This window comes from Polypterus senegalus, chromosome 6 (genome assembly GCF_016835505.1).
Source record: "Polypterus senegalus isolate Bchr_013 chromosome 6, ASM1683550v1, whole genome shotgun sequence".
Classification (NCBI taxonomy): domain Eukaryota; kingdom Metazoa; phylum Chordata; class Cladistia; order Polypteriformes; family Polypteridae; genus Polypterus; species Polypterus senegalus.
The window spans coordinates 87367607-87390710 of record NC_053159.1 but is presented as its reverse complement, the minus strand read 5'-3'; the positions used below and the strand labels follow the sequence as shown (position 1 = coordinate 87390710).

Genomic DNA, 23104 nt, shown 5'->3' with positions numbered 1-23104 from the left:
CCAGCTATCTGCATATCAATCTTGAAATTATTTCTGTTGACCTTTTTAAATATTACCCCTGTAAATGATGAGGTTATTCAGAAACATGACATGTTTCTTCCTGTGATAAATGGAAAGGAGATGAGAAAAGTGAAAAGTCGCACGTCTTTGAGAAGCATTCTAAACGGAAAGTAAGTAACATGGGCATGATGTATACAAACAGCCTCGTATGATATAGCACCCTTCCATAGTAAAGAGCATCAAAAGACATTTTTCAGGTTTGCAGTTCAAATAGTTACTTACATGGACATATATTTTACATATGGAGAGCAGGTAGGTTAAGTGAGCTGAGCAAGGTTCACAAGAAATCAAAAAGGAGGACTGAAAAACCAGTCTCTTCTGTAACAGGCATGTTAGTAAGCCTAAATTATGATCTGCCCTCAAATACATTAAAAAATACAAAATAAATGCAGTTTTCTAATATTATGAGATTCATTTCTTCCATAACTAATGTACCAGTGATAGCCGACACCTTCAATGTTCTTAAAAACTGTCATTTAGAATGGAACAAATACCGCTCGTTGTATCTTATCTCCACTCTTATTGTTCTGTAATTTTCCCATGCCCGTACATCTTCATAAGCCTATCTTTAGGTTTGAACCTACTGTCATCATCTTATTTGTCTGTCTGTCTATCCACATGGAACATCTTGGATCTCAATAAATCAATTCAGCTAAAATTTGGTACGCTTGTTCTTCAAGCTGATTTATCAGGAAAGTTACATCTTGGTTGAGATATGTTTAATAAGTGCACCGTTCAAATTTTGACATTTGGAAAAACTAATTTCAAAGCATTGACAATATTATGAAACTGTTCACCTTAAAGCAGAGAAACATTCTGTTTGACCTCAAATAATGATTCATTTACTATGTCCCATTTATCTTGGGAGAGGTTATTTCAGCTTGTATATTTCGTGTATTCCCTGTTCTAATCATCCAATAGCTGCCCCGTCACAAAACAAATCCCCAATGTTACTTATTGAAATGGCAGCAGAATCACACAGGCAGCAACAAACTGTCACGTCATCAGCTTTCATAAACTCACTTCTCCTGCTGCTTGAAGTCATACCTGGCAATTTAAATGATCTTTGTAATCATAAAAATAAAACAATGTAACCAAGGAAATCTAAATGTCACCTCACTTATCTTTAAATTAAGCCTTTTTGCATAAAGAAAATAAACATGTACTCCCTTTTTATGTTAGACTAAAAAACCCACACAACAGCGTTATTTGCAGTGTGGGAGTAGAATATCCAACCCATCCCATCTCTCCATTTTGGCCTTTAATCCGGGTAATAACACCACCTCCTCCTCGGCTGGGATGCCCGTTCCTTTCCTACATAAAATTACACTGATTCAGTATTCTTCCGACACTAAAAGTTATCAGCAACCTTCTATCCATTCCATGCTTCTATTCATTACAGCCAGCATTTTTAGATTGAAACTTTTATTATAATTTCTTTCAAAATTTTATATTTAAGAAATGTGAACTACAATTAGTCATTGGTTTTCCACTGCAAACAACTAACAGTAGTACAAAATGTGCAATTTGTACATCACTTGAGTAGGAATCTGGTACCTGTGAAAGCCTAATTGGGTTCTGTTTACAGCTACATGATATTGTGACATGCTACCAAAAACATGGTGTGACCTTCAGGGGTGCCACTGAGCCCAAACCCCAGAAACAATCACACCAAAACAGAACTGAGTGCAAATAAAATGTTTTTTTATTCAGAAGACTTTCTTTTTCAAATTCACACCACAATCTTCAATGAACACAATTAACTCCTTCCGCTCCTCTAATTGAGTTTTCTCCTCTGATCAATTGATAGATAGATAGATAGATAGATAGATAGATAGATAGATAGATAGATAGATAGATAGATAGATAGATAGATAGATAGATAGATAGATAGATAGATACTTTATTAATCCCAAGGGGAAATTCACAAATTACTTCCTTAAAGTAAGATGGTTTCCTTTTATCGTAGACCTGAGAGTACTTCTAGAGTCACAACCTCACATAATGGAAGCACTTCCAGGTCATACGACAGCCTCCCAAACCAGGGAGTTGTATTCCCAATGGTACTCCCTGGTGGCATCAAAGGACCCCAAAAGGGTCTCCCTTCAAAACTGCAAGTCCCAGTCAACCCTGTAGGTGTCCAGACCTTGGTCAAACCAGAGGAGCACTGCCTCCTCTCGTATGAACTGTTCAGAATCCACCAGTCCATCCAGTATTCTTTAATGTGACTGGGATAGGAATCAAAAAACATCTCCTCTCACGTTGTCCCTCCATCATGGCCTCCAGGTTAAGCAAGGATTCATGTTCCATCCCAGGCAGGATGCCATTCCATCTACTATGGCACTTGCAATGGATTTTGTGGACATGACTACTGTAAGTAATTTCTGTCTTTAATCACAGTTAATTTTGAACTTAACTCATTGTTACAAAAGTGCGATATCGGTCTCGTTAATAAAGTAGATAAACAAAAGTAAAAATATGCTGAAACTTTAAAAACAGTTAACTAAGTCCTTGAACACACTTAAATGTTACACCTTACAACATTTTCTAATTTATTTCTTTTGCCTTATGAGAATATGTTAAGGCTTCTAAATACAGGTGGTGCGGTGGTAGTGCTGCTGTCTTGCAGTAAAGAGATCATGGGTTTGTATCACGGGTCCTTCCTGTGTGGAGAGTGCTTTGAGTAGTGAGAAAATAATGTAAAGAATTATTATTAAGCAGTGCCATTGCACATCCTTACATTTTAAGTTAGTATATCTACTCTTCTTTTAAGGTTTCAACAACACATTTCTGCTGTAATGTTCACTCCTTAGTAAAACTGCATGTATTAAATATTTTTCTTTTAGAAATGGCTATTAATGACTAAGTTGTTTAGATAAGCTACAGAAGTCAACAATGGATTATAAATGTTAATATAGTTCAGTTTTACAATTATTTCATAAACACTAGGTCAATCCATGCTGAGCAGCGTACATTATTTTTCCTAAATTGTTTTCTAGATGGTTCTCCATTTTCATGGTGGATAGGCAGGACCAGTGAGAAGCAGACCTACTGGAGTGGTTCCTCGCCTGGAATCCTACAGTGCGAGTGTGGCCTGGAAGAGAACTGCATTGACATGAATTATTTCTGCAACTGTGATGCTGACAGAGAGGAATGGTAAAAGAAGGCTAATCATCAACATCATTAATAGTTTAAACAAAAGAATAATACATGAAAATGGAATACCATATCTGTCTGTTGTTATCTACAGCACAGTACTTGATATGAAGTATCTCAGTTTAAAAAAGATTGTTTTATAACATTCTGATTTTTTACTGCATCAGATCACTTTATTAGAATTTATCTTATTTTTTTATCAGATGTGACTTCTAAGAAAACTATTCTATATATACTGTATGAATAAATGAGTATCAAGAAAGGGCAAGGTTAATATATAAGCAGTAGAAAATGAAAATAATAAAGCAGAGCATAAGCTGTTTAGTACTCTTTTTAGTCTTAAGTGTTGGCCTTATTGGTTGAAAAGTGATAAAGTCAGGGAGAATAGAGGGGTACAAATCACTAGCACTCTCAAGGTGCTTTAATATGAAAGTATATTACATGTAATTTCATTGTTGATTGCATTTTTCTCATTTATACTCACTCATTAATGTATTGCCAGTTGTGTGCACACAATAGCTATTGACAGAAGGCAGATGTTTCATTTAATGTATTTCAGATGGTTCCAGGTATTCAATACTGTATTCTGCCGAATATCATTTAACCTCTATACAGTAAATTCAGATATAAATTTCACCTGAATATTAAACTCACTACCAAAAAGTTTTCTTTCTGTTACACAATTACAACACTGGGCAGCACGGTGGAGCAGTTATAGCGCTGCTACCTTGCAGTAAGGAGACCTGGGTTCGCTTCCTCCCTGCGTGGAGATTGCATGTTCTCCTTTTGTCTGCATGGGTTTCCTCTGGGTGCTCTGGTTTCCTCCCACAGTCCAAAGACATGCAGGTTAGGTGCATTGGTGATCCTAAATTGTCCCTAGTGTGTGCTTGGTGTGTGTGTAGGTGCCCTACAGTGTGCTGGCGCCCTGCCCAGGGATTTGTTCCTGCCTTGCGTCCTATGCTGGCTGGAACTGGCTCCAGCGGACCCCCGTGACCCTGTGTTAGGATATAGCGGGTCGGGTAATGACTGACTGACTGACAATTACAACACTAATAATTATTTTGGTCAGGGAGTCGGCTAGAAAAATGTCATTTTAATCTTGCTTTCTAATTGCAGGGCTACTGATGCAGGACTCCTTACATATAAAGAACATTTACCAGTAAGCCAAATTGCGATCGGTGATACAGACAGGCCAGACTCTGAAGCTTTCTATCGAGTTGGACCTCTGAAATGTTATGGTGACAGTAAGTATATTCATTTTCAACCCCCCATCATTCTGTGCGAGGTGCTAGTTTTAAAATAAATATATTTCATTGCAGAGTACTTGAAAAATTTGATATTCTGGCACTAGCACAACTAAGGAGGTGCCAGACTATCACATATGCCTGATTATCACACAATACCGTAAGCAGGTTTTACATGAGCTATAAACAGGCTAGAAGGGGACATTGGAATAAATTAAGTAAACTGAATAAATGGATTTTTTTTTTTTACAAGTAGAATCTATAATACAAAAGAAGAAGAATTTTACCAACGTCTATTCTAATATTGTGGTCTCCATTACCAGAATGTGTACACAAACAATACAAAGCCACCTCACAACGAATACACGTATTATTTCTACTAAACGTTAAATGTGGATGGGCAAATTTCCATCTGTCTTTCTGCTTTCTGAAGATGTTTGCAGAGAGTCCTAGACAATATTAAGCTGCATGTTTTTTTAATTGATTTTACATATTGATTGTAGCCTGTATGAGTTTTTCTACAAGTACTTTGATTTTTCTGCCACAGCTAGTTAGTTGCGTAATAAGAGCATAGAAAGCACAACGTGTCGAGCGTGCAGTCGTCCAGGTGAGAGCGCACCTTCGTGCAGAGTACGCCAGCCGCTAAGAAAGCACGCTGTGCCTCCACTGAAGTAGGCGGCACAGTCATTAGATACTGATACACTTGTTCTAAACAACGCCCGTGCTTGCCGTTGCTCTGAAACACCGCCATTTCAGCTTTTACTGATACATCCAGTTTTTTGTCATCATTCTGTGATGGCAAGTTTCTTGGCACAGCTAATGCAGATGCAACAGACTGACGCATTGCAATTTCAAGTTCAAAGCTGTTGTCTGATGAAGACACCAGCCTGTACTGTCAACAGCATGTGCCATAGATGTCAATGGACTCCGCCGCATCCCGGCATTCATGATCTGCAGAGTGCAGACTCCTCCAAGTCCACTGTGCTCAGTCTTAGTGGGAGCCGGAAGACTGACTGCTGCTGGTCTGTTATTAAATGAATTAATGAGCAACACACTACACCGTGGGCCAAAACACTGTGCTACTTAAATATTTTCAACTATAACTCTGTTATTTCTTGATCAATTTTTATACTTTTACACATGATATGTTTGCGAGCTTGGCCGTTCCCATTCAGCTGGGAATTCCAGCAGTTTCATTCCCGGGAATGCAAGAATAAAAAACATCCGGGAATCCCGGTAATCACTAGTATCCACCCAGTTGCTATGTCATTCCAACAGATGGCACATCACATTTGTAGTGATAAAATGCATTGCATTTATCATTCCAATAGATCACAAACATTAACACAACTCTTACAAATTCCATACCAAATGGCATATAAGAGGGGCAGATGCACTATATGTTCCACTGCAAATGTCAATGCTGAGGTCTACCAACCTATGTCAGACATGTAGCATAGCAGTATATAAAATGGTAAGAGTTGTCTGTCCGTGATGCAAACACTCATGCGTCCCTGGTCTTTGAAGCTTGACCTTGGTCTCAATTGAGAGTTTATGCTGCGACACATGTAGGCACAGCAGGACTGAAATTGTGCTTTGAGTTCCTCTGACAGCAGGTACAGATATGGCAGTACACATGCATGGTCGAATGTTAATCCATGAGCCACATTCATGAGATGGGTCTAACTGCAGCCTGCAATACTTAGGACCAATGCTGGCTGCTGGTCTTTCAAACAAGGGAATCACATTTTGGGCCTACATCATAAAATTAGTCAATTATTGCATCGTGTTATTTATGTATAAATTCTGCCATCCTTTTTTTTGTTGAAAACATTCTGTGACCCTGTCATACCAACTGGGAGCCTTTTCCAGGGACTTAACCAGTTTCCACTCAATGGCCAGTAGAGCAAGGTTTTGGCCCATCGTGTTGCAGCTGTACGACTTGACTCGATTTAAGCAGGAAAAGCTCATCTCTACACCTGCTGATGTAGTTCCAATTGTTGTCACTAAAGACAATAGCTTGTAGAGCTAAGGCATTGCACTATCCTACTCCATGTCTTTAAAAAAACCCAAGACATCACACAGCTTACTCCTGTTGCCTTGCAAGTCACAATTTGACTACAGGACTTGGAGTTCGGATGTCAATCTCCCTGAATTAAAAGAATGACCATAACTTTTCAGGACATTTTGGAATGCCTCTTCAGAAAACCCCCATCTCATTTCATCAAATTTCCTTGGATTGATTAGTTCTAGGAAGTGCATACTTTTCAAATTGGAAAAACACTGCGAAATCTGCTCCATAAGGTTATCTGGGATGGCCATGTACAGATTTCTATAATGCTCCTGAGAATTCTGCAGCTGTGACAGACACTGACACTTTCACCTAAGCTCATTTTAAGGGTCTGACCTGGGACTTGCCGCTTTTGCATAAACAGCTTTGAAAGCCTCCTCTGACTTCTTCTCCTTTGCAAAAGCAAGGAGACTCTCAATTCTTCACAATAGCCCTCTGCTGCACAATGTCAAAGATCACATCAGTTTCTGAGATTTGTTCGTATGTATTCAACATGAAAACAAACTCAAAATCCTCAAGTGTGCTTAAGAAGCTTTTGGCAGCACCAAGTGTTTCCTCATCTAATATGTTCTCATCCTCAATAATCTTTTCAAAAGTCTCCAGGGGCCCATCATAGTTGTTCACTACAGTGCTCCCTATTCGTGATATAAAGTTCCACCAAGTAGGAGCATTTCTGGGCAACCCTGAACACCCTGCAGACTTGAAAAAAGACATCCTCTTGGTAGATTTAGAAAAATGTAGCAAACTCAGAGAGAGATGCAAAACAAGCAAACACCACCACAAAAAGATTTAGTTATTTACTCCAAACATGGCAAACCCTGCCGCTTATCCATTTTTAGCTCTGATATTGATCCGTTTCTGTATCCAATATTGATTCCACTTGGTGAACATGAAAACAATCACAAAAAACTCCCCCCTTATTCTTAGTTCTGGCAACCTTTCTCAGCAGTACATAACACATTATCAACAGCCCCTGAGAGCCTCTATTGCTGATGCCCACGTGTTCATAATTCATAATCAAACTTACCCCTTTCAGGTTCTTTTTATTTGAGGACCCGAGGACCACATGTTCCACTATTCCCATATATAATAAAAATGCATACATTTATTTGCGATTGAAAATTCAGAATCAATAAGATAGGCTTTTGTTTTCTTTAAGATTTTGGCTCATATATTTCAATAAAAGTTAGATTAAAAAAATGCAGTGTGTACATGCCATAAGTATAAATTTGCCAACATACTTTGCAATCAATATATTGGTTTAAGATGTTCAATATAAATATTCATTGTAGCAGCAGTCAGGTTGTACCAAGTTGTGGCCGTGCTCTGTGACAGCTGCTTACCTGAAAAACTTCAGGCTTGTTTTGTGGTGACCATTTCTTAAACAAATAAATCAAAGATTTCTTTTATTCTTCTGTTTAAAGGAAACTTTTGGAATTCTGCTTCATTTAACAAGGAGGCATCTTACCTTAATTTCCCAACATTCCATGCAGAATTAAGTGCTGACATATCTTTTTACTTTAAAACTACGTCGGACTCTGGCATCTTCCTGGAAAACCTTGGAACCAAAGACTTTATAAGGATCGAGTTAAGCTGTAAGCGTAACCTGACTTTAGCATGAGTAACTGCATGAATAGTTGATCTTGGTTTGTGGTGTAATTGGTTTTCTTTTTAAATATGTAATCCACACTTCATTTCTTTGCTTTGTACATAATGCATGTTTTAGTTAATTCATTAAAGTTAGGATATTTGTTTGCATAAAGAAGTGGTTTTATTTATTGTGTTACTGCATGGCAGTGAAGTTGAATGGTTTATACATGAGTCTGAATTTCGTCCCTGTTTATAATTACAGCTCCAGTAGAGGTGACATTCTCCTTTGATGTTGGCAATGGCGCAGTCCAGCTCACTGTCAAATCACCAAACCCTCTGAATGACAAGCAGTGGCATTATGTGAAAGCTGAAAGGAACACCAAGGAGGCATCACTCCAAGTTGATCAGCTTCCCATCAAGTTTAAGGAGGCCCCTGCAGATGGGCACTTAAGACTTCAACTGACCAGCCAGCTGTTTGTAGGTAGGGACACAAAAAGGAAAGGGTGAGAGTTCAGTTTAAGTTGTTTCCACCATATACTAAATGAAAATGTGTATTTGGAAATGGAAAAGGACAATTTCCACCAGGTAAGTGTAAAATTGCCAAGGATTATCTTTCAATGTAATAGTCTAGTGGTTTTCAACCTGCAATATGTGCGTGAAGAATTTCTGGGTGGTATGCGAGAGAAAACAGAAAAAAAGTATGGAAAGGAAAGCGATAGCAGAGAGAGAAAGTGAGAACATATTACACATATGCATTTATATCTCACTTTCAGGGCTTGAATGTCGGCACAGGATTGCAGGTATCCCCTCTGTTACTTACAAATCCATCCATCCATTATCTAACCCGCTATATCCTAACTACAGGGTCATGGGGATCTGCTGGAGCCAACCCCAGCCAACACAGGGCACAAGGCAGAAAAAACAAACCCTGGGCAGGGCGCCAGTCCACCGCAGAGCACACACACACACACCCACACACCAAGCACACACTTGGGACAATTTGGGATCGCCAATGCACCTAACCTTCATGTGTTTGGACTGTGGAAAGAAACCGGAGCACCTGGAGGAAACCCACGTAGACACGGGGAGAACATGAAAACTCCATGCAGGGAGGACCCGGGAAGCGAACCCGGGTCTCCTAACTGCGAGGCAACTTACATATCCCACATGGTTTAATTTAATAAACTAGGAGACTCCATCTATGTTTTCAAGGCAAAAACTGCCTTTTATTTATGTCACTTGTATGCTATTATAAAATAAAGTTGCAACAGCCCTGGATATCGGTGCCCATTCCAGGGAATGCCAGGAATTGTAGTCTGGTAACACAGCCCTGCTGGGGTCTGTTGGTGCCGCTAGGGGGTGCTGCAGGGAGTTACACTCCCTACTATGTAGTACTTCCATATGGTCTGGAAAGCCCTGGTACCAGAAGTACTGCCAGGTCCTTCAAAAAAAAGACTGCACTGCCTTGTGCAGGCTAGTCGGAGCTGGGAGTGGAGAAAGGCAATACACGCCTTGGAGGAGTAACAGTGAATGAAGAGAGAACCTGTGAATTTTTGCATAAGGTATTTTTGTACTAAATCTCCCTATTATTGAAGCCGAGACTGTGTTGTGTGTTATTATTTGGGGTTTAGGGCTCAGTGGTGACCCTTAGCTTCCATATTGTAATAAAAATAGATAATAGCAGTTAAAGATATATATTAAGCTTGGGAATACAACAAAATTAAAATCTAGTAACTACCACATGGTCCACCGAGGCTCACATGGTTGTTCTTGTCTTGGTCATGTCGGCTGTCCCATTCAGTCATCCACTGAGAATGACTGCAGCTCATTTTAAATCTTTTAAGTTCTTTGGGCCTCTGAAGGTCTTAATCTAGCCCTACATCCATTACATCTCTCTCTGCTCTTTACCACACTAGGAGCTGGTAGTATGGCCACCAGCCTCTACTTCCAGAAGCAGCTTTCAATCTCTCTTATCTCAGACAGACACAAAGATTAGTTTACCAGCAAATGGAGTGAAGTCAGGATCATAAAGACACGCTTGCTATGCGCATTAGGCATCTTAAATTGCATGGAGTTAGTGAAAGGATGTGTTGGCGTGCATACAATAAAAGTAAAATATAGGCAAAGGTTATTCTTATGCAAAAAAAAAATAAAATATAGAAAAGAGGATACAGATACAATATATAGATCTCATCTGGAAATAATCTATTTTGTCAGCAAGGGAATAACCTTTTTCATTTTAAATACAAGTCTGTCATGCCGAAGAATATTTGGAATCTAGCATGTGAGGAAAGTTGCACTCCTTCTACTCTTAAAGTGCCCGCAAACACCACCCATTGTATGACCACATTAAAACTGGGTAATTAGAAATAGGTTGAGAGTATTTGTGCGTCCAATTCAGCTTGTATTTTCTGCTCCACACTATTGCCATCCTAGCGTCAATGTGATTTTTTTTACAACCTGACGGGTTTTTTTTGAAGTATTAAAGCTTGCACGCAGAAAACGTTCTATTTTAAAGGAGATGTAATGAAGTAAAAAAAATGTCCCATGTGCAGTACAAATAAAAAACAAAATCTGCAGGGTGAAAACTAAGTTTGCCTATTTCTTAGACTGCTAATTTCAGCAATGCACACATCATTTTTTTCTCTAGTATGTCGTGATCCTTCGTTTGATCAAATCTCGGCCTAAATAGTGGAGATTAAAGAAATATTGACATGTTTAATCAAACAGTTCAGCACAACATGACTCAGTAGTAGAAAATGTAATCATATTTATCTTCAGAGCTGCAGGCTGATATGTAAGACTTTAATGCCACCACCTAGTGATTCCATTAGGCCCCGTAACAAACAGAAACAAAAGCAACATTTTTGTAAGAGATGTTTAAACATTTTAACAAAAGTTGAAATGTCAACATATATTTTTTTTTTCTTCCAGGTGGTACTATATCAAGACAAAAAGGATTTTTGGGCTGCATTCGATCTCTCATGTTGAATGGTTTGACTCTTAACTTGGAAGAACGGGCAAAGATGACCCCAGGAGTACGTCCAGGTTGCCCCGGTCACTGTAGCAGTTATAGCAGTTTCTGCCAGAATGGAGGGAAATGTACTGAAAAATACAATGGCTATTCTTGTGATTGTACATACTCTGCATATGTTGGTCCCTTTTGTAAAAAAGGTAATTCCATTACTTTAAATGTGGTGCAAAGAGCAGGTTTAACAAGCTTTTTGCTTCTCTTCCACATCTATAGCCTTTTGTAGCTGCCACAATGAGATCTTTTATCCTTATTTCTACTTTTGATACAATCATCTGTGCCATTGCTTTTCACCTGTCTTTTTGACAGAAGTTCTGGGAGTCGAAATAGGTGTGGTTTGATGTTTCCAAAGTTCATCATTGGTTGTCAGCAAAACATGTCTCAGAGTGTAGCAGCTCTGTCCTAAAATAGTCCAGGATTTTGCAATATCATCAAACGTGTCATGTACATGTATTGTTATACTTCATTGTCAACCTGTATATGCTGTCATTTTTCACAAGGCAAGGAAGTTTGCTGCTGCTGAGCTGTTAAATATTGCAGTGATAGAGAGAAAAAGTAGCTTGGGGTATTAAGAAAACCTACAACAGGACGTAAACACTAGCCTGCAAAAGGAACCAACATATAAGGCATTGTAGGTGAGCTTTGTGTGGTGAGATTCAACCAGTTAGCTTATAATTATTATAAGAGAGACACAAGAATGCTGGAAAAGGGAATAAAATAATAATAAAAAAGCAAGCAATAAGCACTCAAAATTGAATTGGTAATGACAGAACCATGCCCTTAACCCTCCATTTCTAGGTAAAATGACATTACAGCTGTCCGAGACATAACAAGGGGCTCACAATTTATGAGTGCAATAGTCGCAAAAATTTAAATGTAATATCAATGAAAATAATCATTACTCAAAACTGTAAAAATTAAAAATATTAGTAGAAGTAGCAGCACCGACAGTGAAATTCGTACTTGCATGTCTGACCAGCATGCAACATGTCGCCAGTCTCCACTCACCTTCCAACTTGACTGGTGTGTGGTCAATAGGACCCTACTGCCTGAAACTCCCTGAAGGGAAAGCCCAGCTAACCATTTGTTAGAGCTATTAAAGAGAAAAGTAACTCCTGGGGTCATCATAACAGACCTCTGCCCCTAGTGGACACAAATGTCTTTGTATGCCCACCAGACATCTGGGAGTAGGAGGACATATAGATTATACCATTGTCACTTACTGTCATCCGGAATGTCTCCCTTCCTCCTTCAGTGTCCTTGGCTTACCTTATTCCAGGAGCCTCTTCCTGGGGAATAGCACTCTCTGTCAGGAGTGCGCCATTTTCACTGACAATGACAACACTTCACCCTTTAGCCGAATTCCTGTCCTGCACAATAGAGGCATCATTACAACTGGCAGTCCTTTTGCTTTACGCTGTCAAAAAATTCTCATTTCTAAGAAACCTCTACCATTCCACAGTTGTATTCTGGGTATGATGGAATTTACTCTATATTGCATTGAAATGCCACATTGCTTATTTTCATTGTCACTGATCGATTATTCAATACTCATAACAGCAGTTTAGAATTAATTTCTAACAGCAAGATACTAGGATTTTAATGGCCAGTTTTAATCCATGGTATGTAAATGTATGGCCAAATCAGTTCATGTTACAAATTTGAAGATGATTTTGAGCATTATTTTTGTTGTTTTTCAATTGTTAATTTTAAACCCCAAGCTCATTTGATCCAGCACTTGTTCATATTTCAGTTTAGGAGTTGTGTTAGCTTGTTTTATAAAACTGACTCTACAGTTTTACTTAAAAATACCTGTTAAAGTAATTGTGCCTAGCATCCCCACACTGACCCTAAGCCCTTCTTTTGCAAAAATATTCAATTAAATGAGATATTCCAAACTGGCGTGCTTATATTTTACAAGAAGCCAACGATTAGTGAATAATTCATTATTATGTAATGTATTCTTATAAAAGCTTACATATTGTGTATTTGTGTAGTGAGTATATTTTTTGTTAGAGATTCAAGCATAGTCCCTTTAGTTGTCACTTTAAGTTCCACTTTTGGAAACCTGGAAAAAATATAGAGTAACACTTAGATGTAAATGCTGTTAATATTCACACACATTCTCAAACCTTCTTAATTCATCTCAGGTCAACAGGGAAGTCTGAGCCTGTCTCAGCAGCACAATGCACAAGGCAGGAACAAGGCCTGGATGGGGCACCAGTCAATTGCAGGGCTAAGTTGTAAAATATGATGACGCAAACTCATTTTCATTACCTTATGCCTTCTGTTTCTTTCTTTTCAGAAGTATCTGCTTTATTTGAAGCCGACTCTTCAGTAACTTTGACATTCCAAGAGCCTTCCTTAGACAAGTGGAACAAAAGTACTCAGTCGTCATTAATCTTTTCGGAAACTAGCAAATCTCGGGAAAGCATCAGCTTCAGCTTCTTGACAGCACGCACTCCAGCCATGCTGTTCTTTTTAAACACATATCACCAAGAGTACATGGCAGTTATTCTGTCCAGGAATGGTAAGTTCTATTGTCAATCAAATAACAACAGTTATAAATATATGGATTTGGAGATTAATGATGAGCATAAAAAAATACATTTTATATGAGGTAAGCATTGTTATCAAAAACATTTTACAGTATTGTGAAGAACAACCATCTAGTGTTACCTTTTGTGGTCAGCAGTGGGTGCTATCTATACAGAATTAGTTTGCACATTAACATGGGACTTTTGCTGGAAAATCTAACAAACCACCATACTTGGATAGGATATGTGTGATGTACTTTTCATTAGCAGTCATGGCATGTGAACCCTCACATCATTGAATGTGTCCCTCCAGAATTGCACCTGTGCACGTCATCTGCATATCCCCTAGACAAGAAAATATGGGCTTGTTCAAGTAACAGTTGTGCAAAGTGATTTGTCAGCTATACAATCCAACATTAAAAGCACACAGAGCTAGCCAAAAGTGTACAAATCCATGGTGAGAAATCACCCAGATCCTAGGCAAAGCTGAAAGTTTGTGCGGGCAGAAATGGAAATGTCTGTGAGATTGAAATGTAAAGGCAATGAAAAAACTTTGGGGGATCCTGAAATCGCTCAGCTTCTCTTACTGAACGCTTGTAGTATAAGCAGGCCGGGGTGCACATCCTCTGTACGTGAGCATGCCTACTGCAGTCTGTGCCTGAGTATAAACAGGCCTGAAATCTAATTGAGGAGGATAGGCGATTTCCATGGTATGCTTTTGTGGAACTGAGAAGGAGCAGGTACACCAGGGGCGGCTAGAAGATGCATTACTGGTATAACGCCAGGGCTTCATAGTGTCATTTGCATCTCTAGAAGTACTTACAAGGATTTATGGGGAAGTCAGGATGGGTCAGGGTTTAAAGGCCCATCTGCATGCTACTAAGGTAAGGTTGTGTTTCGGATTCGAGAAAGGCTCTCTTGACAGTAAGAAGACTGGTCAAACCAGGAAATAAAGTTGTGTGTAGGAGAGGAGAGGGCAATTGTTTAACGTAGTATTTGCCTAGGTAAAGTCGACGTCACTATACACAAGTTCTAATCATGTCAGGCTTACCGACCAGTGATCTCATCACCAAACGATATTCTGTTTAAACTGCTGAAAATCACTGGGTATGTCTAATTTACAACCTGAGTGCCAACCTTCCTATCACAGTTTTGCTTGCCCATTTTGTGACAGCCATTAGCATGCTGTCTGCAATCCTGGATTAAATGCCAGTCTGTTGGTTTGTACATAGACACATATAAAAACACTCACTCATAGATGGCCAGTAAATGGCTGCCGTTTACGTCAACATGCAGGCTATTGTGTTGTGGCAGGAAACCAAATTGTGCATATGAATTTCTCAAAGGTGATGTTCAAAACAATCAAGATATATGAATTTATTGTGAATGGTGGAAATGGCAGAAAAAGATAAAATATAAGCTAGAATATATTTTCTTTCTGCATTCTTTGACAGTTAAGGCAGCAATATGTAGGTAAGCTGGCCTGGTTAAGCAGCTGTACAGTTGACTAATAGACTGGACTGCAAATGTAGAGAACTGATTGTAGTTTTCTATCCATTCATTGAGCTGTTTAAAATTTCAAATGGAATACAAAAAAATAGTGCTTGCATTTTTTTTTTATTTTATTTTTATTTTTTTGTGATCAAATTTTTATTGACAAAATGAAAAAGGAATACAGTAAAAGGAAACCAACAATAATAACCAATTTTTGGGTTATTAAAGAACAAAAAACAAACCACAAGCACAATAAGTGAGAAAAAATAAAAATAGCAGATGAGTTCTATTTCTTCTACTGTAACAATAGGTACATGCTTTTGCAGGTTTGTAGGTGACAGTTTCACACATTCGCAATTGAATAGATTACATTTTTGTATTAACACTATTTAAAACAAATTGCATGTTTAAAATCCATTCATCTCTTTACTGACCCACTTCTTCCATTATACAATACAATACATCCATCCATTGTCCAACCTGTTATATGCTAACTACAGGGTCACACAATACAATACAATTTATTTTTGTATAGCCCAAAATCACACAAGAAGTGTCGCAATGGGCTTTAACAGCCCCCTCTTGACAGCCCCCCAGCCTTGACTCTCTAAGAAGACAAGGAAAAAGTCCCAAAAAACCCTTGTAGGGAAAAAATGGAAGAAACCTTGGGGAAAGCAGGTCAAAAATAGACCTCTTTCCGGGTAGGTTGGGGTGTGCAGTGGGTGTCAAAAAGAAAGCGGTCAATACAATACAATACAATACAATACAATACACAGAACAAATCCTCAATACAGTATAAAAATAAAAATATTACAAGTATGGAGCACAATTTAACAGTAGATGATATCACATAATATGATTTGGATTTGTTTAGAGTCCTGGAGACCTCATCCATCAAGCTGCCTCCCCCATTTGGCCATTCCACAGCTGAGACAGCCAATCCAATGAAAGGACTCCTCTACCCCACGATTCCTGCGATCCTCCATCAGGGACGACTTTACCATTAGGCAGGCAAAACAACTTGCCAGGTTGACTATGGCATCGAGTGCCACATTTGAGTACCGAAAAGAGAAACAGAATAGGTGAGGATTAGTAACAAATTGTAACTTATGTTTTAGTGCTAATGACTAACAACAGAGATGCAGTCTGTACAGTTAATCAGCAGCTCTAGTCAGGATATGCTAAACTGGAGAAGTGAGTCTTCAGCCGGGATTTAAAAGCTGAGACCGAAGGGGCATCTCTTATAGTAGCAGGCAGACCATTCCACAGTTTAGGGGCCCTGTAACTAAAAGCTCGACCTCCCACTGTTATTTTATTAATCCTTGGAATCATAAGCAGACCAGCATCTTGAGATCTTAATGTGCGCTCTGGTTTGTAAGTCATGATTATACAGTTGTCTAAAGCCAAAGCATACGCCCACAGCATTGTGGATAAGGCAAAATGAAGCCCTAGCGTTGGGCACCAGTCCGTTGCGTGGCACATTCACATAAACATCCACACCCATGCCTGCTGGAGCAACGTGCAGACATCAGTTTACCTAATATGCATTGGGATGTGGATAGATGTTGTTGTACCTTGAAAACTTCCATCAAATAATGTAAAATTATTCTCTTGGCAATATATGTTTAAAAATCATTATACACTATTAATAATTATATGTTGCTTGCCTTGTCTTTCCGCATAACAGTGTACACATCTTTCAGCCGTGTGTCATTAACGTAGCACAAATTAGTTTTTTTGTGCACACAGCATGCCATACATAAAACATTGCTCAGAAGGGGAGTAAATAATTAAGAAACCCAACATACCTTATTAAGGAAATCAGAGCTGCATTGTAAGGGAGCCAGCCATTTGTTAATTTGATTTATAATTTAATGTTGGCTTGTGTAAATTTAATAATACATTCATTATTTTGATTCTCAGTCTGCTTTTGAATATTTCATTCCATAGGGAACTCATGATATCTGGCATATTCTAATTTAAGAAACACATTAATTACCTACAAAGGACTGTCTTCAGGAAACGCTGACACATCAACCTAGTAAAACAAATTTTTAGAGTTAAAAAGCCATTTTAATTATTAAGGTTGTTTTTAAAATACGTCCAAAAAACATAAAATATGATTGTATCCTTTGTAATACAAATGTTACGTAGATATCTTGCCTGAAGAAGGGGCCTGAGCTGCCTTTAAAGCTTGCATATTGTAATCTTTTTAGTTAGCCAATAAAAGGTGTCATTTTGCTTGACTTCTCGTTGCACATATTAGCAAAAATCTAAATATAAAAGTGTTGGCACAGAACACATTCTGCTAGCCCATGCTTCTTTTAATCTGATGTTTATTGGCATGCAACACCAACAGTATGTACTGTAACTGAAATGCAACCAAAATGTAGAAGAATATACAGAAATATTTTTTATTTTAAACGTTAAGTAATTTCTGAGGAATAGTTCCTCATAAATGTTAACACATCTTTGGCAGCGATTTTAGATTCAATATTCTCATCACAGTACAGAACAAAAATGTTCTACTGTATGTCCATAAACAAGCTGTGGCACTTTCTCTTGCAACATTTAACTTTACTGATTTTGTTTACAGCACAGTTTGTGTAAATAAATTAAAATTAATGTTTTGGAAAGCTCTTTGAATTATTCATTGTGAACATGCCATTAATAGCAACCAAGAGCCCAATGAAATCATAAGGACCATAACAGTGGATGGCAAGTACAAGTGCCGAATGTTCTGACTTTTCCTAGGGAATTCCTTATGCCCGTCAAATTTACCAGTCTGTTTGCAGATTTTATTCAGCTGTATAAAAACGTATCTTATGGACTTCAAATATTCAAACTTAAAAAGTAAGTTTTTTGTGCTTTGATAAAAAAAACCAACACGTATCAATAATTATAATTTAATTTTATTCATTCACCAATTTCATGTGGCCTTTACATTTTTTGGTCAAAGTCTAAACTGCAATAATTGATAATATCGCTGACAGCCAGCTTCAGTTTCTACTAATCTGTATGCACAGAGAGATTCATGTACGCTACGTCTGAATTAGGAGGATGCCCTTTATTTTTATGTATTTATTATGTGCATTTCTGGACTTGTGTAGCTGTCAGTCAGCAAAGTTGAATGCGAAAATAAATTTCTCAAAGGCATAGATGACATTTATTTCAAAGGCACAACATTTTGATTTTTAAAGAGCATTTGGTATCACATTTCTCCAGGTGAAAATAGTATTTCACATTCCTTAATAAGACTGATGTCTAGTTAAAAAGTTCTCCTATTTGGCAGTCTAACTGTTTAGTCAATTTCTTTTAGGAAAATTAGGTGCTCGGCTGAAGAGCTGCTCAAACGGGATGTGATGGGTTAATAAGGTACTACAGAGGAAAAATGTTAGTGTACATTGAACACTAAGGTGTTGCTGTTAAAATAACTTTCCTCCATTTTCAAAGAAGTCATTCACGGAGACCAGATGAGAAGGCAGAACAATTCTTTATTTGTACGTGGCTACACACAAATGTCTGTCCATGGAGTGAGCAATTAATTAAACAATTAATTATCATTAATACCTTTCTGTTGCCATTACCTCATTTAAAACATCACGTCTTCTGACTCTTAATGTGTATAGCTCTATTATTTCTTCCAATCGTCTGTTGTCACCAGTATGACTCCTGTAGACTCTCCTATTTACCTGAATGTCACCTCATAGAAAGGGAACTTTACTATTGACTTTGGCTTCCTAGGAGGGGTCTTTGGGCTTTCCCATTGGTTTATCCTCACTTTCCAGAGGGGAGTTCATTACTCATTTACCTCATTTTAACCTTAGTAACTGTTTTGGTGGCTCCTGTAAGATGAGGCAAAAACCTCACATGCCTACAGGCTTAAAACAGCATTTAGGTAACCCTTTTGTTACATTCAATTATTTTACTTATTTTTCAATAATTCATTGTTACAACATCATTTAAGTGTATACTTATAATAGATTGTAAAATATTATATCTCTCTGTTATAATAAAACAAATTCTTGGTACGAGACGTGACTTTCTGAAGAGACTTTCTTGAATGAAGTCCCACTAGACAGAGACATTTAACAAGAGATTCTTTCAGGTCATACTTACAACTATCGAAGCAAGTCCCGGTCATCTAACCTCTCAGTCGTTTGAATGCTTTTGGCAGACACACTTCCTGCACTCTCAGTTCTTATAAATTTTATCAGGACAATAATTTTATACGTTCTAGATGACACGTCAACAACTAAGTGAAGAAGAAAGAGCAGTGCGGCGAAAAGAGACCCAAATGCGTTGAAGAGAAAAGAATGCAAAAAAGAACAATAATAAATTATGTTCAAAAAAATAATAATCAGCCCGGAGCAAGTGGAATTGAAAATCTCACAGGTCCAATCGGGGTCAGAAATAAAAGACAAAGAGTAAAAGACAAAGTTCAACTTCATAAAGACGTTAAAAAATGTTGGTGCGATACAATAGCTTTTGCTATGACAATTAACAAATCACAGGGACAAACTTTCGAAAAAGTCAGTTTATTTATTAGAGAGAAAGAAACGATATTCACTCACGGGCAGTTTTACGTTGTATTGTCACGATGTAAGTCCAAACACGGAATCAAAATTCAAAGCGATCTTGAAGAAAAGGTTAATTCCAAATATTATTTTATTAAGTAAAAGTGAAAATAATGCATATGTAACAATACCCATAAAAATAACAATCTTTTTAAATTGTATACCCAGGTGACCAAACCTGGGGGTAGGCAAGCAGGAGGCGGAGGCGTATTTACTTAAGCACTGCCAGGAGGTACATATGTGTCCCACAAGTATAGTGTTAAATTAACACTATTAAAAGTGTTAGATAGATAGATAGATAGATAGATAGATAGATAGATAGATAGATAGATAGATAGATAGATAGATAGATAGATAGATAGATAGATACTTTATTAATCCCAAGGGGAAATTCACATAATCCAGCAGCAGTATACTGATACAAAGAAACAATATTAAATTAAATAGTAATAAAAATGAAAAAAATGTAAATAAAATTAATGTTAGCATTTACTCCCCCGGGTGGAATTGAAGAGTCGCATAGTGTGGGGGAGGAACGATCTCCTCAGTCTGTCAGTGGAGCAGGACAGTGACAAAAGTCTGTCACTGAAGCTACTCCTCTGCCTGGAGATGACACTGTTAAGTGGATGCAGTGGATTATTCATGATTGACAGGAGTTTGCTTAATGCCCGTCGCTCTGCCACAGATGTTAAACTGTCCAACTTTACTCCTACAATACAGCCTGCCTTCTTAACAAGTTTGTGCAGGCGTGAGGCGTCTTTCATCTTTATGCTGCCACCCCAGCACACCACCGCTTAGAAGAGGGCACTCGCCACAAACGTCTGGTAGAACATCTGCAGCATCTTACTGCAGATGTTGAAGGATGCCAACCTTCTCAGAAAGTATAGTCTGCTCTGACCTTTCTTACATAGAGCATCAGTATTGGCAGTCCAGTCCAATTTGTCATCCATCTGCACTCCCAGATATTTATAGGTCTGCACCCTCTGCACACAGTCACCTCTGATGATCACAGGGTCCATGAGGGGCCGGGGCCTCCTAAAATCCACCATCAGCTCCTTGGTCTTGCTGGTGTTAAGGTGTAAGTGGTTTGAGTCGCACCATTTAACAAAGTCTTTGATTAACTTTCTGTACTCCTCCTCCTGCCCACTCCTGATGTTAATGTCAGACTACCCAGCAGTGGACAAGTGGTCCACTGTAAATCATCTCCATGTGTATTTTGCTACCTTTTAGTGTGAATTTTGAACACTTCCCAGTTTATAAATAACCACTGCACATTTAAACGCATAGTCTGATCCAGTGTATATTTTTCACACAGCTGTCTACAAATGTACACTTTCCTAGGTTTTATTTCGCTCTACCAATTGTCTAATTTTAACACTAACACTGGGTATTTTGACACTCAGTGAACTTGTAAAATGGTGACATTGCATACTTTCATTTTATTCATACCATTGTCAAGTAAAGGAGTTTAACATTAATTTGGTCCTGCTACAGAATATGTTTGCAATTTCCAAAATTAAACAGTTTTACAAAGAAAAGAAACAAAACACAGGATTGATTTTGATTTGGATTCATCCAAATATGTATTTATTGTGTGAAATATTTTGAAAACAGTAATAAAATTTTGCAAATATTTCACACAATAAATACATAAGAAAATGATCTATTATTCAAGTGTGTATTTGTAAATGAAATCAAATGTACTTATTTGTACATTTCTATGAGCAACGTTGAAAAATTACAACACTATAATAACTCTGCCAGTTAACAAAAATATCAAAGACATCTGAAGGTTTAATAAATGAGAACAACAATAACTTTGTCTTAAACAAAGACATGTAAAGGCACAATATAAATATTGTCACTGTGTGTTCCATAAGAAGTTTGAAGGGCAAATGGTTTTTAAAAATCAGTTTTAAAAATGGACACACTCTTCTCCCTATTTTTAAGACATAAAAGAAACGAAGATGCTCTGAAAAACAGATAGTCCTCAAAACATTTACCGCAGTCACATAATGATCATTATAAACAGTTATCTTTCTAATTTAACAACACACTGGCATATCTTCCTCCACATTGTTGCAAACTCCTCGGCCTAGGTGATGATCTGTTCTTGAACATGTGACCCAGGATGCCTCCTCAACTATGCTACCCAATTAATCACAAAGGAATTCTGCAATCACTCACAGACACATGAAGAGTTTTCAGAGGCCCACATTCAATATTCGTAAATGAAAGTGCTTCCCCGTGATAGTTCCCAATGGCCAACTAATGTTTCTTTGCTAAAGACTTGGTACTATTTTTATAATTCTTAAGTAGGTTTTAAAATAAAATCATGTTTTGCTTCAAACCTCATTGCCCATATGTAAAGCCACGGTCCAACCTTTCTGATGCAGTATGGGTAATGGGTCATGAAACGGTGTTTGTGAATCAAGTTGTGCTATGGGTACAGCTCTTTAAAGAGCTTGTAATGTTCAAAAATAAGGTGCTTGAGGTAAATGGTCATACCCTCCATAATTACTGGGAAGAAAATGTATATTTATGATTTGTAACAAAGAAGTAATAGTTTCCAGTATTCATTTCCTTCATCAACAATATCCCCAAAAATCAAAGAAATACTGTGGATCAAGCATAATGACTGTTCAAAATTGGATGGTGTTTGGTGATTTTTTTCTCTCAACATATCCATGGTCATAGGAGTATATACTATTTTTAAATTTTGTTTTAAGGCAATGACAAGATTATGTTAAACCATGCATCACAAAGAAATAATAAATATGAGTATATAGTCACAACCTTAAAGATATATACAGTAAAGTACAAAAATATGAGGTCAAATATAAAAGTGTAAGTTTTCTCATAGGTTATATATTGGATTAATAAACTTACAGTGCCTTTCACATCCAGAAACCTTGGGAACATTGCAAGTGTTGTAGTCGTCTTCTGTACACCATGGATTAATTGTTGCCTGTACTTGAAGGTTGATCTCATCTTTGACAAAACTTGGGCCTGCAAAATAAGGAAATTGTCTCTCTACAGCTGTTACCTTCTAGCTGATCCGCAGGCGTGTTAAATGAACATTCAGTTTGTGGCCCCTTACTTTCTGAACCGTCTCTTCCTCGAATGTCAATGCTCCTGTAGAATATTTTGTGCAGAGTTCTTTGTAAGCACCATGCTATGTACCCTGTGTTACTTTCTTCCTCATAGAAATGCTCCTGAAAACAGAAAAGGAACACAGCATAAAATTTTAAAAATGTAACATTCTCACACCCTAAACAGTTTAAGCCATTATGTTTTGAAAACCTTTATGGATTTGTTAATTTGGTGAAATTTTCACACATGTA

At 37.8% G+C, this 23104-nt stretch overlaps 1 protein-coding gene across 1 annotated transcript in view; it reads left to right on the top strand.

Annotated features, from left to right (window-relative positions):
• LOC120531252 (contactin-associated protein-like 5) overlaps positions 1-23104 on the top strand; it is a 558720-nt gene that overhangs the window by 480491 nt on the left and 55125 nt on the right. The window contains exons 14-19 of the mRNA XM_039756501.1: positions 3060-3216; positions 4333-4460; positions 7956-8126; positions 8384-8602; positions 11056-11295; positions 13458-13682. Coding sequence (XP_039612435.1) covers positions 3060-3216; positions 4333-4460; positions 7956-8126; positions 8384-8602; positions 11056-11295; positions 13458-13682 — 1140 coding nt within the window. The remainder of the gene's footprint in view (positions 1-3059; positions 3217-4332; positions 4461-7955; positions 8127-8383; positions 8603-11055; positions 11296-13457; positions 13683-23104) is intronic.